The sequence below is a fragment of the Elephantulus edwardii genome, unplaced genomic scaffold, assembly GCF_000299155.1.
Source record: "Elephantulus edwardii isolate Elephantulus edwardi_28Jun2011 unplaced genomic scaffold, EleEdw1.0 scaffold00134, whole genome shotgun sequence".
Classification (NCBI taxonomy): Eukaryota; Metazoa; Chordata; class Mammalia; order Macroscelidea; family Macroscelididae; genus Elephantulus; species Elephantulus edwardii.
The window spans coordinates 8091007-8107982 of record NW_006399884.1 but is presented as its reverse complement, the minus strand read 5'-3'; the positions used below and the strand labels follow the sequence as shown (position 1 = coordinate 8107982).

Here is a 16976-nt window from a genome sequence, read left to right as displayed (position 1 = left end):
TGGTGTATGTAGATTATGACAGGCCAGGTTCGCCACTGATGGTCTGTCAGGCAGTAAGGAATTTTATAGCCTTTAATTCCCACTCCAACATAAAAACCTATCCTGGTTTTCCTTCTGTGACAATGGGCGTCTCCACAGGCCAGACAGTCTCTCTTCCTCAATCAACTACAAGCAGCCTTGTGACACTGTTCTCTGACACTCTCGAGGGTTGGCTCAGGTTGGTTTGAAGCAATCATGTAACTGTCATGCCACCATAACTCTGTTAGTTGAATATGTGCAAAAGAACAAACCCCTTAGTGCTCGGTCAATTCGAACTCAGCAACCATGTGGGGCAGAGCAGAGCTGCTTCCTAAGTTTTCCCAGGCTGTAATCATTATACAAATGGACTGTTATCGCTCCCGCACAGAGCAGCTAGTGGGTCTGAACCTCTGACCCTCTGACCCATAGGTTAGCAACTCAGTACTTAACCACTGCTGTCCCAGGGCTCTTTCAAGTCTTAACATCTAGGATGAAATCTCTTTGCTGCTCTGTTTCTTTCACACACACTGGACAGATACTATACCACCAGCATAGGGGCCAAAAACAAACAGAATCTAGGAAAATGGCAGTCTTACCACTAACAAATACATAGATTTTGGCTTCTGTCCTCATCTTCTTTGACACAGGTTTGGAGATGTCTCTGCAGCTGTAGAAGCCGGTGTGGTTCACCTGGGCCTCACTCAAGGTCAGAGTGGTGCAGAACTGCTGGCCATTCTTCCCACAGGCAGACTCTGTGATGCTCAGCTTCTTAGTTTCCTTGCGCACCGAGTCGGGCAGGGACCACCGATGGGGTCTGTCCCCCCTGTGACCACAGTGAAGAGATCAAAACTGAGATGGCTCAGCCCAAACCCACTGCCGCCCACTGCGACCTTGACTCATGGTGACCCTGTAGGACAGAGTGTAAGTACCCCACAGGATTTTCAAAGCTGTAATCTTTATGAGAACAGACTGCCACATCTTTCTCCTGTGCAACATCTGGGGGCTTGAACCACTACTCTTTGAGTTAGCAGCTCAATGCTTTACCCATTGAGCTAACAGAGATCCTCATGGCTCTGCACCTACTCTTCTCCTTAACATCCATTCACTTTGGTGACACGGTACATGCTGTCTCCACAACCAGTTCCAGGTCAGATCAATGTTGATCCAGAGTATTCACTGGCTGATTTTTCAGAACTGGTCACCTGGTCTTTCTTCCCAGTCTTAGTCTGTAATCTTTGCTGTAACCTGTCCAGCATCATAGAAACACTCCAGCCTCCACTGACAAATAAACGGTGATGGGGTGTGTGGTGTAGCCAGGAACTGAACTCAAAGTCTCCATTCATTTCATTTGCAAGTGCTAGTCCAAGGCCCCCTTCTGAGTGTGCTAATTGCCCTCTTCAAAGAAATGTAACACACTGAGAAAATACCTCAACTATACCCAGCACCACTCACTCCCTGCTGCCAAGTGGGTGGAGACTCTGAGTGATCCGCCCTCCATCACTTTTTCTGAGGTTTGCACCTGAGAAATCTCAGGAGACCGCTGAAGCTGCTGTACACAGCCTCTGTGGAGGGAGCCTTCCTATCCAGCCAGGAACGACCACCCCTTGGACAAGGTAAGGGACTGCGGCCGCTCCGATGCCACCGCTCACCTGCACTTGAGATACAGAGTCTCTCCAGCTTTCATGACATGCTGCGTGCCTTTGATACTCAGTTCTGGGCCTTTTAATTTGGAGGCTGATCTAGACTCTGAAAAACAAATTTTAATAACAGTTCATCTGAAATTTGTCATTTTACTTTTTTTAATTTTTATTACTTTTAATGAACATTTACAGAGATTTTGGGTTTTCATTCATTCATTCACTGTTGCACTATTTTTTCTACCCTCCTCCCCAGTTTTTCTTCCCCCCACCTTGAAAGTCTGTTTTTATTGTCCAATTGCCACAGTGCTTGTCAAAGCCAGTTCTGATTAATCTCCTTTGTCAGTGTGTCCTTTGCCATTTCCTATCACTCCTCCCTGAGAGAGACTTCACCCTGATTCATAAGGAAAAGGGGACAGCGCATTTTTTCTTAGCTACTTCCTGCTGAAAAGGGACGCCGTTTACTTTTTTTAAAAAAACTATTAGCATTATGGCTCAGCCACTGAGCCTATTCTAGCCAGTAACAGAACTGTCCCATCAACAAACCAACCCCACAGCTGGTGAGTCAATGTCAACTCACAGGGATTCTGACTAAACCTTTACAACAGGAGACTGCCCAGCATTCCCGAGAAGCAACTAGTGGATTCAAACCTCTGACCTTCTCGCTACACACCATCTCCTAGAGTTGCTCCATTGGTCATTGTTACATACCACTGAGTACATAGCTGACACTCCAGGGGGTTTTCACGGGCAGTTGATCACACAGGAGGAACTACCCATCTTTCTCCCATAGAGTAAGCTGGTGGATTCGAACTGTATACCTTTGGGTTGTCAGTACAATTCTTTACCACTAATTGCCCCTTAGAGGCTGTAAACACTCTTGAGAGCAGATTATATCATCTTTTTCTGGAAGAACAGCTTTCGTCACTGTTGTCAAGTCAGTTCTGACTACCAGCTGACCTTCCAACAGGTTTCCACGGCTGTAAATAGCATAGGAGGAGATTGTCCATCCTTCTTCCTCAGAGCTGCAGGGGGATTCCATCCACCAGAGAGACATGACATTTGGGGTGGCTGCTGGATTCCCTACACTTAGGCCACTAGAGCTCCCTGTGGAATAGCTGGTGGGTGCAAACTGGGGGCCTTTCTGTTAGCAACCCCGTGCTTAATCCACAGTGCCACAAGTGCTCCTTTTTAACTGTATTAAAAAGAGGTATTTTTTAAGTCAGATTTTTCCATAGAGGTGTGTTTCCATCTTTACTATACCCTCATATAAAAAAAAAAGAAATAAAATTCTCACGAGCAGGCATCATGATAGATGGAGAAAAGACTGAAGTTGTTAATTATTTCTTTTAGCCCAGGTCCAAAATCAACAGTCTTGGTATCAACAGTCAGAAAATCAAAAGGCAAGCTGCAATGGGAAAATCTGCTGTCAATGACCTCTCTGGAGTTCTAAAGAGCAATGATGTCAGTCTAAACACTAAGGTGCACCTGATCCAAGCCACGGTCTTCTCAATTGCTTGCTATGCATCTGAGAGCTGGACAATGGCTAAGGATGACAGAAGAATCGATGCCTTTGAGTTTTGGTGCTGGAGAAGAGTACTGAACGTACACCATGGACTGCCAACAGACTCTCTTAGGTCTGTTCCGGAGGGAGTGAAACCAGGTGCTCTTTGGAAGCAAGGATTTTGAAACTCCATCTTACACATTTTGGGCGTGCTGTCAGGAGAGGCCAGTCCTTGGAGAATGACATCATGCTTTAGAAGGCCAGAGAAAGAAAGTAAGAACACAGGTGAGATGGATTGACACAGGGACTGTTGCAATGGGGTTGGGTGTGTCAAAGATGTAAGGTTTGCTCAGGAGAGGGCAAGGTTCAGAGTCGCTGTCATAAGGCCACTATGAGTCCTCACTCAATGGGGCACACAACGGCAACAACGACAAATGTGAAAGGGAGCTCCTGCTGGTTAAGGAATTTCCCTGCTAATCCAACATTTGTTGTTATTGTTTGTTGTTGAGTATGACTCACAAGGACCTTTTGAACAACAGATCTGAACCCTGTCCTGTCCTATCCTGTCATCACCTCTGACATAGTGAGCTTACTGCTTCAGGCACTGTGTCAATCTGTCTCATTGAGGGTCTTCCTCTCTTTCACTGACTCTCCACCTTTTTTTTTATTATTAAATTTTATTAGTTTTAATGAACATTTACAGGGATTTTGGGTTTTCATTCCTTCATTGCTGCACCATTCTCTCTACCCTCCTCCCCAGTTTGTTCTTCTTCCCCCGCCATCCGAATGTCTGTTTTAATTGTCCAACTGCCACAGTGCTTGTCAAAGTCAGTTCTGATTAATCTCCTTTGTCAGTGTGTCCTTTGCCATTCCCTATCACTCCTCCCTGAGAGAGACTTCACCCTGTCTTTTTCCAAGAAACAGTTTCTCCTAACATGTCCAAAGTATGTGAGATGATGCTTTATCACCTTTGCCTCTAAGAAGCACTCTGATTGCACCCTCTCCAAGACATCCCTGTTTGTTCTTTGGACAGTGCAAGGGATATCTAGTACTTCTCTCCAGCACCACAGTTCAAAGGCATTCATTCTTCTGTCATCCTTATTCACTATACAACTCTCAGCAGCAGAGCAGGTGATTGGAAAGACCATGGCTTGAATCAGGCGCTTAGTAGGCTGTCTGAATCTATCAGCTGCTCCTCAGGAGAAAGATGAACACTCTTTGAAACTCCTTGTTTCAAAGAGGGTCTGTTCTCAGTCAGTTCAGCCTCGACAGCAATGAGTTGTTGTAGTTGTTGTTGCATATCACTGACTGATTCTGACTCCTAGTGACCCCAGGTGAGAGAGTGGAGATCCCCCGCCATACGGTTCCCTGGATTGTGATCCTAACAAGAGCAGATTGCCAGATCTTCTTCCCAAGGAACAGAGAGCACTTGGCCACTGAGTCAGCAAACCTCTCTGGATCAAACTTTTTATCACCCCAAATACCTTTCTGACCTACATATACCTGCGTGGACAGTTTGGTTTTACAGACCCATTCACTCCTTTTGTAGGAATAAAAAAGTGTAGACATTTTCCTGGTCTCCAGACTCCGCAGGGCCATGAACTGAGCCATTAGTTTTCTGGATGAATCATTATCCTTATAAAACTAGTTTCCTCATACGGAAAGCTAATTATAGAATGATCCCTCAATGGATTGCAATCTGTTTCTGGAGCCACTCCGTGTATCTGTTCCCAATACCATCCTTCCTCTCACTGACGTGGAGTGGGATCTGACTCACACTGACCCTCCACTGGGTTTCCAAGGCTGCATCTTTCTACAGGAGGGGACAGCCCATCTTTCTCCCTTGGAGTGGCTGGTGAATTTCAGCCACGGACCTTTCAGTTAGCAGCTACACTATGCCACCAGGTCTCAGGTCTTGTAAACCCACAGGCGCCCTTTGGTAACACCCTCTCAGAACACCTTCCTGGCCAGAACACTTTCTGTTCTTCACGGCGTGGGGCTTCACCAAGCAAGGGCTCACATGCCGGCACACGTGGCACAGCACCCTCTGCAGCATCTCATCATTTCTGTACCGCCTCTCTGACCTGCTTTTGGGGAGTTTCCCCACCTACCGGGGAACTTCACAGCTTGCTATTTTAATTTCCAAATCTCAAGAGAAGATCTTGCTTTGTAAGCAACCTGAGATCCACTAATACTAACTGGAGACCCTTAACAGAGGTCACACTCTGACCTCAAAAACCATCAAACTGATTCCAACTCACAGTGACCCCATGTGGCAAAGCAGAACTGCCCACAAGGTTCCCTAAGCAACCACTTCACAGCCGCGAACAGCCAGGCCTTTCCTCCAAAGGAAGCACAAGGTGAGTTTGAACCACCTTAAATGACACTGAGTGAATGTCCTCTAGACTAAGTGAAAGCCCAGCTGAGAACGGCCATACAGAGAACCTGGCTAGTTCCTGTCCAGTCAACATCAACTCGTGGTGACCATGTGTGTCCAAGCAGAATGGTACTCTACAGGATTTCAGCGCAACTCTAAAAACTCACTGCTATCCAGCTGGAACCAACTCTTATGTGAATATTCAACAGGGTTTCAGAGGCTGTAAATAGCACAAGACGAGATGTCCATCTTTCTCCCAAAGAGCAGCTGGTAGATTTGAACTGCTTGCCTTGGCAACTGACTCTTTGTAAGAACAGATCAGCAGGTAATCCTTCCTAGATGCCTTGGCATTAACTCGTCAACAACTTGCTCCACCCAGGGACTACATGACACGTAGAAAAATCCTTTAAAAATTTGCTTTCAGAAACAACCTCACAAAAATCCCAAACTTGCTCTCCACACATTCTTCCCCATCTTACTCTGGCCTCGGACTGAGAGAACAACAATATGCAGTGGTTAAAAAATAATGCAAAAAAAGAAGAAAGGGTTGTTGGAACGTTTACAGGGAAAAGGCGAAAGAAAATACTTTGCTGTGTATTCTGCCTACCTTGATTTTGCACTTGGAATGAGGAAGTTGAATAAAAAGAATAGAGATTAAAACAAAAGAAGTATAAGGAAGCTGCATTTCCAAATAACTTGACATCTTGAGAACGTTATGATTCTTCAGTTAATAGGAAACTAGAATCTTATGAAGATTAAAGGATGTGTCAAGACTACTGTTTAATAGGAAAAGTAACGGAAGAAAGATAAGTGAACTACCTATGCCTCAAATGCTTTGCGGTCGTGTTGTAGTTGCTGTTTGGTGCTGTTGAATTGAGTATGACTCACAATAACTCTATTAACTGCCAACCAGAAACCTGCCCTATCCAGTGCCATCCTCAGCATCTCTGAAACATTACAGCCCATTGCTGAAGTCACAGTCTCAATCTATCTTGCTGGGGGGTCTTTCTTTCCTTCACTGACCCTCTATCTTTGCAAACATGATGTCTCTTTCCAAGGAATAACCTCTCCTAGCTACATGTCCAAAGAATGAAAGATGAAGTTGCATCATCCTTGCCTCCAAGGAGCACTCTGGCTGCCCCCTTTCCAGGATATATCTGTTCTTTTGGCAATCCATGAGATCTTCAAGACTCTTCTCCTACACCACAACTCAAAGGCATCAATTCTTCTTGTCATCTTTAAACACTGTCCAGCTCTCTGACGCATAGAGGTGATTGAGAAGACCATTGAGGTCATGTCTGCAGGCCTTAAAATATTTCTCCGAGGCAGTTTAATGATCTAGCTGAGCAATGGCAATTCAACTAACATATTTTTGAGAATCAAGGACATGACACACTTTTCCCATTTGGTTACTCTGGGGTGCGACGGCATCAATTCCAGCTCACAGTGATCTCATGTGACAGAGAACTGCTCACTAAGCTTCTTGAGTTGTCATCTTCATAGAAAACAGAATGGCACAGTGGCTGCTATACTGGATCCCACCAGAGCACTAATTATAAAGATGGCACAGGACTGGGTAGTGTCTCCTGTTATAGCCAACTCAACAATGGCAACTAGCAAGGATTGCTTTTTTATGAAAGCAGATCACTCAATCTTCCTACCAGGGAGCTGGTGAGTGGGCTTTAAGTGCCTACTTCACTGAATTAACTTTAGGTTAGTAATAACCCACTTAACCAATGCACCACCACTATTGCTGACTAAATGTTCTTTTGAGGATCTCTAAGTGTTCCACTGTACGTGCAGCTGGAGAACCCAACAGGTCCTGTCCAGCTGATTTTCATCCCCACAATCTCTGCCATGCTTGAGCCCACTGCTGCAGCCACCAAGCCAACCTACATGGTTGAGGGTCTTCTACCACTCTCACTCCATCTTCCGAAGCACCATGTTCTTCTCCAATGAATAGCCTCTACTAGCAACATGCCCAAGGTATGTGAGATGGTGTTTTATCATCTTTGCCTCCAAGGAACACTCTGGCTATATCCTCTCCAAGAGGTTATCTGTTTGTTCTTTTGGCAATCCATGGGATTTTAGGATTTTAAGTTTTAGGATAGTTAGAAGGCTTAATGGCAAGATACTGCACTGGCAAGCCAAAAGATATGTGGTTGGAATCCACCAGGTGAAAAATGGGCAGTCTCCTCTCCTGTGATTCGCTGCATCTGAAAACTCGCTGGAAGGTCAGTAATGGGTCAATTCCAACTTGCGGGTACACAACAACAACAAAAGGTAAGAAGAACAGGAAAAAGGGTACAGAGAGATTGAGACCATCACACAAAAACAGCAAAATCCAGACCAAAGTGTCTGTTATCAAGTCAAATTCCAACTCATAATGACCCTATAGAAGAGAGCAGAATGACCTCAGAGGTTTAACTCTTTACAGAAGCAGACTGCCTTGTCTCCCACAGAGAAGCCGGTAGGTTTGAACGGACAAATTTTCAATCAGAAGCCAAGCACTTAACTACTGTTCTTTCAGAGTGCCTTACATTGCTGACAGGCTTGTAAAAAATGTTTCAGTCATTTTGGAAAATAGCTCAGCAGTTCCTAATTAAGCCCATTTACCATTAATCCAGAAATCCCTCTTCCAGGTATATTAGCAGGCCCTTTGTGTTTAAGTCAGTTGAGACCTGGGGCCTGGTGTTAACTGTGTTTGGGAAGAACATTCTCCTAAGTGGTAACGCACTGGTCTGCCAGTTTGCTGTACTGAGATAACATGGGGTTGCTGTGATGCTGAACATGTGTCACTGGTGTGTCAAGTGCCGTAGATTACCCATGGTGGACAGTGTTTGGTGGAGCTCCCTGATTAAGACAGGCTTGGAAGCAGGATTGTCATCCGCTTCCTAAACAACATGTCTTTGGAAATTCTATGAACATTAGAGAAACGATGATAGTTATGGAACAGGGGGGGGTCAGATCTTTTGTTCATAGGGTCACTATGAGTTATGCTCAACTTGATGGCACTTAACAACAACACAGTAACATGGATAAAGGAGCGGAAGACTTTCAAAGAGATGGAATGACACAGTGATGGCAAAAATGGGCTGAAGCACAGCAGGGACAGTGTAGTTGTTCTGTTTGTCTTTTGTGTTCCACCGAGTCTGTGCTGACTCATAGCTGACCCTCTAGGGTGTTTTCAGAGGGAGTAAATCACACAGGAGAAGACTGTCTATCCTTCTCTTGAGGAGCAGCTGGCAGATTCGAACCATGTGCCTTTGAGACTGCGGTGCAGCTGCTTACCAAAAGGGCACCAGAGGTCCCTTGTGCAGCACTGGTTCAGGGCCAGACGAGATTCTGACCTGTTGTACGAAGGCTCTTTATGAGTTGGAGTCGGCTAGGCAGCATTAGGCACAAGACAGGGAACGTCCAATGAGAAAAACTGACACATTAACTGCTGCAAAGGGCTTGAGTGTGTGAGATGGCGAGGATGGCAGAGGGTGGGACAGGTTGTTCAGAGGGTGGCTACGAGGCATACTCAATTCGATGGCATCTTAACAAGGCAGCTTCTAACAGTAACACAGCAACATGAGTAAAGAAAGGAGCTCTGGCGGGGCAGTGCATAAGCTGCTGGGTTGCTAAGCAAAAAGTCATCAGTTTGAATCCACCAGCTGTTCTGAAGGGCAATCTCCTCCTCTAAAGATTTCCATCCTCTTCAGAAATCAGTTTGAGGATCGCCAAGAAAAAACCTAATGGAAGGGAAATGGGGTTTTCAAGGGGGTTGGGGGTGGTATTTTTTTAAAGGAAGATGATGGAGTTTGATCACTGATGGGAATGGGCTTTCTTTGTGGGCTGATGAAAATGGTCTTCGATTAGAAGATAGTGGTGATGGTTGCACAGCCCTGTGAAGCTCCTAAAAGCCCCTAAATCATGCACAGGCATTCCTCAGGGATCCTGTGGGTTCTTTCCCAAACCATAACAAATCAAATATCACACTAAAGCTAGTCATTCCAATTTCTTAAGAGAAGCAGTCACACTGATATTGTAGTTAGCCTGGTGCAAAGGTATGTCATAGTGTGAGAATGACACAATAGAACAGAGACACCGAGCAAGCCCACAACAACCAGAAAAATGGTGCCAACATATCTGCTCGATGCAGGATTGCAGCTGACCTTCAGGGAGTGGAACACATGGCATCTGTGAGGCGCAGGGAATGCTGTAAAGCGAGGTGAGCCTGCACTAACACAGTTCATTCTACGGTAGCGGAATTCTGTCTCAATAAACCCGTTATGAAAGACGACACACAGCTGAAGCTATCACCAAGCTAAGGCAAAGGCGGAGATGATCACTGATTTGAACTCTGTGGCCACGTATCACCTCAACAAGTGTTCAGTTTCACATCAGCAGTTCTTCCATCTTCCTTCCTCAGGGCAGCTGGTGGATTTGAACTGCAGACCTTTGGGTGAGCAGAGCAATGTATCACACATTACACCCCTAGGGATCCTCACGAGTAGTTTTTGCAGACTAAGTTTTAGAAGGATGATTTTAAAAAATTCATTTCACTTTGACATGGCATAGAATCACTCGGTACAAGAAGTTTTTTAGAAAAAGCTATATTGTCATTTACTCACTGGTTCCCCACAAACGAACTTTTCCAGCTTAATTTCACATCACTCTTAAATCACTTCTGATTGCATATGTTAAATTTAAACCTTCAAGTTGGAATTTTGACCAATAGAGTGTCACTGGAAAATATGACTAATGTTCTCTGGATAAATCTAAAAGTGTTCCCCTTTATCTTAAAACTGTAACATTGATGTCTGTTCTGTGTTTTTAGCACATTTTTGCCTAGGAGACTTACTTCAAATGAGATGCATCTGTCTTTGATTTTGCACACAGGGTTTCCAATAGTACATACTCCCTACATGATAAATTACCTCTTTATCTCAATATAAATCTCTGAGGCTCGTATTTCTAAAACTTTGAGTTTGAGACCAGGAGCCTTTAACAAGGGTTGTGTGAGGTCGGTGAGACGTAATTCATAATAAGAGAGAAAGTCTTTGGGTAAAGATGTAGCTTATTAAAAACTTAAATCAGGTCGTCTCTCAGAACCGCTCTGGTTGGTGGTGAAGACGGGAGAAAGGTTAAGAATGTAGCTACAAATGAGCCAAATTTCCTGAAACATCCAACATTTTTTTCCAAGATGCTAATTCCTGCAGGACATGTTCTGGTACGTAATAAAAAGTTAAATCTGAGTCTTAACCTCTGTGTCATTCTTCCAGAAAAGTATTTATCAAATAATATGAAGTGCAAGCTAGAGCTCCCTGCCTTGCTTTGAATTTTATTGCACTAAGTAAAGATGAAAATGCTAGTTGATGTGAGGGGGGACCTCATGGAGCAGTGGTAAAGGGCTTGGCTATTAACCCAAAGGCTGGTAGTTCAAATCCCTTAATTGCTCTGTGGGAGAAAGAGGAGGCTGTCTGCATCTGTAAAGATTATGGCTTTGGAAACCCTATGGGACAGTCCTCTGTTCTGCAAGATCACCAAGAGTTGGAATCAATTCAGTAGCGATAGGCTAAGTTGAGGGGAACCACAAAGCCCTCTCTGATGAAGGATATTTTATTCTCACTCTTAAAATAATGCAGAAAAGCCAGAGTCCATGTTCTACCTGCCAGCAAACCAAACAGAAGATGCTAAGGCCAGTGTGCAGTGGGTAAGTGCTCAGCAGCTTGTCAAAAGGTTGGAGGCTCAAATCCACCCAGAGGTGGATTTGACAGAAAGGCCTGGAGATTCACTTCTTAAAGATTTCCCACACCCACCACTTCCCACAGAGATGGAACCTGAATCCAGATGGCTTCACACAATGCAGCAATTGGCTCCAGTGTGTCAGGGATTGTGAGGATGGTACAGGATAGGACAGGGTTCAGATCATACTTAATCCCACATCACCCAACCACCACCACAACAAACGGTGCAAAAGTAAATTTGTCATTTAAATCCAAACACTTATGGTAACTTTTGTTAGAGGAGCATTAGACACCCAAGACTTTTTATCTCCTAGATCTAAAAGAACTCATGAATTATACACTCCAGCATCAGTACCAATATATAAAACCCACTGCCATGGACTCGATTCTGAAGCAAAGCTACGTTACAGAACAGAGCAGAACTGCCCTCGCTGCTTCCAATGCTGTTGTCTTTCTGGAAGCCCACTTCTCATCCTTCTCCCGGGCAGCAGCTGGTGGATTCAAGCTGGTCACTTGGCAGAGCGCAGCCAAGTGCTTGATCGCTGTGCTACCACAACTCCTTCTTCTAATCCCATTTTTGTTTGATTGCCTAGTTTGCTCTTTGTTTGGTTTTGGGAATTGAACCACCAGTTTCTGAATGCTTCCTATTTTAATCGTCAACCAGCAAAAACCTTGAGGAGCTTTTGCACAAGGAAATGCCAGACTGTTAGCCACCGAAATGGCCAATCTCTAAAATAGGAAGAACGTGGACAGTCTTCCTACCACTCACACCTGGGTCATTAACTTTACATTTAATTCACTGCACCTTACATGATATAAAAGTTCTTTAAAAGAAAAGAAAAACCTGTGTGATTGAAAATGTTCACTAGGAGAAAGAAAAATTGTAGTAACACTGACATTCCTTCTGTCACTGTTTATGAGAGAAGCGTGTCTTCAATGTCCTTCTCTGAGTTGACTTGACACCAGCTGCTCAGAGGGGTCAGGGTGTTAACAGGACATACCTATTTATCACCAGACTTGTCACCAGGCAACCATCAGAAGCCTACCCTCCCAGTGACCTAAAGCCAGGCACAAGTTCTTTTCATGAGGCATTACAGTGAATTAAGGCTGAGCAGTGAACAATTTCCTGCCGACCACTGGAGGTACCTTTCCCATAATGTTGCACTCCCACACCCCCAGCCTGTGACTGAGTGAGTTCCAAAGCCACCTCCAGAGAGCTAACCAACCCATGTCATTTCCATTGACCCCCAATGTCAGGGGAGTTCTCTGAGCTGCCTATAGCCAGGGTCAAGGGCTGGCTGACAGGGCACAGGACAACAAAGCTCATAAAGACTTGGGAGAAGCCTGTCAGCCTTCATCTGACCATGCAGAGAGAGGAAGAGAGCAAATGACCCCTGCAACGTAAAAATGTGGAGGAAGGCGTGGTCTCCACACAGTGCTTGGACTGGTCTCTGTTTTCTCTATCAATAGCAGGAAGCTCCTGACATTTGAAGCACACTCCCCACTGGCTTATGCTCTTATCCAAGTTGCTGTGCAGGAAAGTGAGGAGACAGATCCTGCTGTTCCTCCTTCTAGAATGGATTCTAATCACCAGCCAAACCAAAAGGACCACTGCCATCAAGTCTCAAGACCCTCCAGGACAGAGTAGCGTCGCCTAGGGGTCCAGGACTGTCAATCTTTATAGAAGCTGTACACCACGTATACAGCAGTGTTACCTCTACACTTCTCATACAGCAGCTGATGCCTCTATACTTCTTGTAGACCAAGTGATGGGTTTGAACCACTGACCCTCAAGTTAGCAGCTGAATTCTTAAACCACTATGCCTGTGAGGCTCCTCAATCACCAACAGTGTACACTAGTGTCCAAACTGGTTCACATGCTCTATCAAGTCAGGATTTAGAAATTTTCAGGTTACCAAAGGTTTAAAAAAAGAGGCAAAACTCCCAAACTTCTCAGTTGTTGTGTACCTGCAAGTAGGAACTGACCCATATCTGACCCTTCAGTGTGTTTTCAGGGGCAGTAAATAGTAAAGGAGGAAACTCCAGTAAAAATATGATTTCAATAAATGCAGACCCGGCGCACTGACTTGGTGTAAGGATGTGATGTAGAAGTTATGTAATGATCTCCCACGATGTAATAAGCCAATAATTTATAAGGGGATTAAGGTGAGGTGAATCGACACCCATTATAACCTTTATCCAGTGGAGGAGTCTCCCTGCTGTGTGGCTTGCAATGTTTTAAGCTTGCAAAGGATATAAGGAAAGATAAGTGGACAGAAAGGGAGGGACCTTGGTCTCACCAAGAAAGAGTGAGAACCAGACTATGCCCCTTGCGCCCAGGTCCTTGTGCTGAGAAGCTCAACACAAGGGAAGGCCAAGACACATAGAAAGCAGTAAGAACACTGCACTCAAAGAAGCTGAAAGGAGACAAAGCTTTTTTCCCTCCAGAAGCACCAGACAGAAGGCCTTTCCCTAGAGCCAGCACTATGAACTCAGACTTCCAGCCTCCTCCACTAGGAGAAAATAAATTCATACTTGTCCAAGCCATGCACTTGTAGCATTTCTGTTAGAGAACTAGAAAATCTGATAGGGAGCTGGTAGCTTGGTTGTTCATAAATTTATAATACTCCAACTATACAGAACATTTTTTTAGTATTGTCAACATCTGTATTATAAGGAGATGTTACAGATGCATTCACTAACAGGGAAGCTGAGAACATGCCTGTCTTTGCAAGCAAGCATAAACACAAACTCTTGATCTTAGGGATTTAAGGGGTTCTGAGGGTGTAATAGGGCTACCCACTACAGAGTTGTGGGTTTGAAGGATATGCACTTGATTACTTTTTTAAGGCTCATTCAACACTATCCTATTGTCAAAACCAGTTTCCTCCTAAATGAAACAATCTGAAGAAATACAACTGATTTTCACTACTAGGAAATGAAACTACAATTCGCTCTGGCAGAGAAATCTCAAACCAGCAAGGAAAGGTACATAAAATCAAAGGGGAAGATTCATGGAAAGGTATCATTATGGACTTAATTGTGATTCCCAAAATACCTGTCAACTTGGCTAGGCCATGGTTGCTTCTAAGTATTATGTAATTACTCTGTATGTTGTAAATTCAGGCTCTGTGATGCTGACGAGGCAGGATGAGTGACAGTTGTGCTAAGGGGATAGAATAAAATCTATATATAGAATTAGGCTGAATTTCAAGTCAGTCTCCTGTGAGAAATAAAAAATAAACAAACTGAATAAAGATCAGAGTAGGCAACAACCAGCAGGAGCGAAAGAGTGGACAGCATCCTCTGTACCCGGGGACCCGGTGCTGGGAACCTGCGAGAGCCAGGGGAAGACTGACGCCATGGCACACAGAGATCGCGAAGGGACACCAGGCCCACAGACGTGGGAAGGAGCCAAGGACCTTCCCCTAGAGTCAGCCGAGAGCCTCACCCTAAAGTCACCAACCTGGAATGGATTCCTAGCCTCCTAAACTGTGAAAAACTAACTTTCTGTTTGTTAAATATCTTGCTTTTTAAGTATTTGTTAAATATTTATGCTACAGTGTCACTAGAGAAAAGAGACAAGTCCACCTGCTGTGTCTGTGCCACAGCTGCATTAAGAGAACTCAGAAACACTCACCTGTCCCAGCAACACTGGAGAACTAAGGCAAGCAGTAGTATCCTAAACCCAGAGCTGTCTTCACAGAGGTTAAGAAACTTCCTTTGGGATGGGATTAAAGAGCTGGGTGAGGGAATGAATCAAGGGAGCTCTGCTGGCGTGGCTGTAAGAAAAGGCACTAACTGTGTAAAGGCACATGGTTTGAATCCACCGGCTGCTCCACAGGAGGAAGACGGCCAATCTCCTCCCATTTACGGCCTCTGAAAACCTGACTCAACAGTACACAACAACAACAACCTGCTGGAGACTCTAGAAGGCTTCAATCCTGTCTCCCTCATTCCTCAATTCTTCCTCTCTTTCTTATTGCCAGTCATTAATGACAAAGAAACTGGGAAGTCACAGAGCTTTTCACTCTCCTTCCTTCAAAGCAGTGTTTCTTTCTCCTGCATTCCTTACGTGGTGCCTTTCTCTAAGCCTTCATCAACATCATATGTTGGCATTTATTCTGTCTTTTAATATTCTGAACACAGATGAAGATCAAAACACCAAAACTTTTTAAAGCAAACAAATCAACAATGGCAGCCATTGGGTGGATTCAGACTCACGGTGACGCCATGGGAATCAGGGTAGCACTGTGCTCCACAGGGCTGTGCTCCACAAGGACTGGCTTTTTAGACAGTGATTGCCAGGACTTTCCTCTGAGGCACCTCTGGGTGTGTTCAAACCTCCGCATAGTTAGCAGGCCAGTGAGTTAACCGCACCGCCAGGAGCTCATGACACTGAAGCCAGACAGAACATATCTTTCCCTGTATCAGAGATGGCCCAGAGCCCAAAAAGATAGAGCTTTCCACAAACATTCTTATCCAGAACGGGAAACATAATGCATTTACATCACCATCCCCAACAGCAAAATATACGAAACTGGAAAACATCCCAATATCCATTTCCCCCGCTTCCAGGTCTAGGAGAAATCATCTAACCTAATAAAACGTCCAAAGAACAACAAAGATCCACTAAAGTACAAAAGATAGTTAGTTAAACAGAATTTCTCCCAAAGAAAATATCATTAGTCATATGAAGCACTGTAAAGAGTTTATGTTGTTTAAAATAGTCGTTTGCATTTCCTCTCTGATCTATCCCTGCCTTCTCATCCCTGTACATGTATTTTTTGGTGTCTCTCATGCCAAGTGATGTAGTTGCGAAAGAATCCAACTCGTAAGCACAAAGTCAGCACTTCTAATCCACTAGCCTCAGCTTCAATTTGTCAAATCAGTTTGAGTGTCAGAATCATAGACAAGTGCCCTGGGCACTGAGGACCAAGGAGCCCCGGTGGCAAAGGGGTCAAAGCACTGACTGAAAAGGCGGGTGAGAGATTGCTCTGAAGGCAAGAGATGAGGCAGGCAGTCTACTTCCATACAGGTGACAGTGTTGAATCCCTGGGGAGCCATCTGTACTCTGTCCTACAGGTTGTCATGAATCAGAATCAACGTGCTGATGATTGGTTTGCACTAAAGACACTCAATATTGGCATCCTTTGCCTTGGGTTCACAAACTGCACCTCAGGCCTTCCTTTAGGTGTCCCTGTTTCATCAAGGAAAGGCTTCAAGCTCTTTAAGGTTGCCAGGACGGTAAAAACTGTGGAGTCAATCCCAGCTCATGGTGAGTGACCCTGCAGGACAGAGGAGAGCTGTCCCACAGGGTTTCCAACCACCACCTAAAAGGTGCACAAAGTAGCCATTTAATTCTTGGAAACAATGGGGGGAGGTGGTCAGTAGAGAAAGCAGGAATTTCAGCTTTGTCCCCTAACCTCCTGGATGGCAGATTAATCAAAGTGCTGGCCTCATCCTGCCCTTTCATATTGTCTGAAATTATTGTTAAGTTCCATCAAATGATCAGCCAGTCAAATCCACCAACTGCTTCTCCAGAGACACCACAAGAAAGTCAGTCTCCTCTTGTAGAGATTACAGCTTCAGAAACCCACAGGCCCAAGCACAATCAATAAGAGTGCATCTAAATTCCAAAATCAATCTCCATAATAGTCTATGTGTTTCCTACTGCCAAAGGGGCCCTTTAGAGTAGTGAGAGA

General features: G+C 44.6%; 1 protein-coding gene across 1 annotated transcript in view; it reads right to left on the bottom strand.

Moving 5' to 3' along the window:
• FLT1 (fms-related tyrosine kinase 1) overlaps window positions 1-16976 on the bottom strand; it is a 223193-nt gene that overhangs the window by 196736 nt on the left and 9481 nt on the right. The window contains exons 5-7 of the mRNA XM_006894087.1: window positions 14584-14605; window positions 1668-1764; window positions 615-841 (exon numbers count right to left, since the gene is read on the bottom strand). Of these exons, the coding sequence (XP_006894149.1) occupies window positions 615-841; window positions 1668-1764; window positions 14584-14605 (346 nt within the window). The remainder of the gene's footprint in view (window positions 1-614; window positions 842-1667; window positions 1765-14583; window positions 14606-16976) is intronic.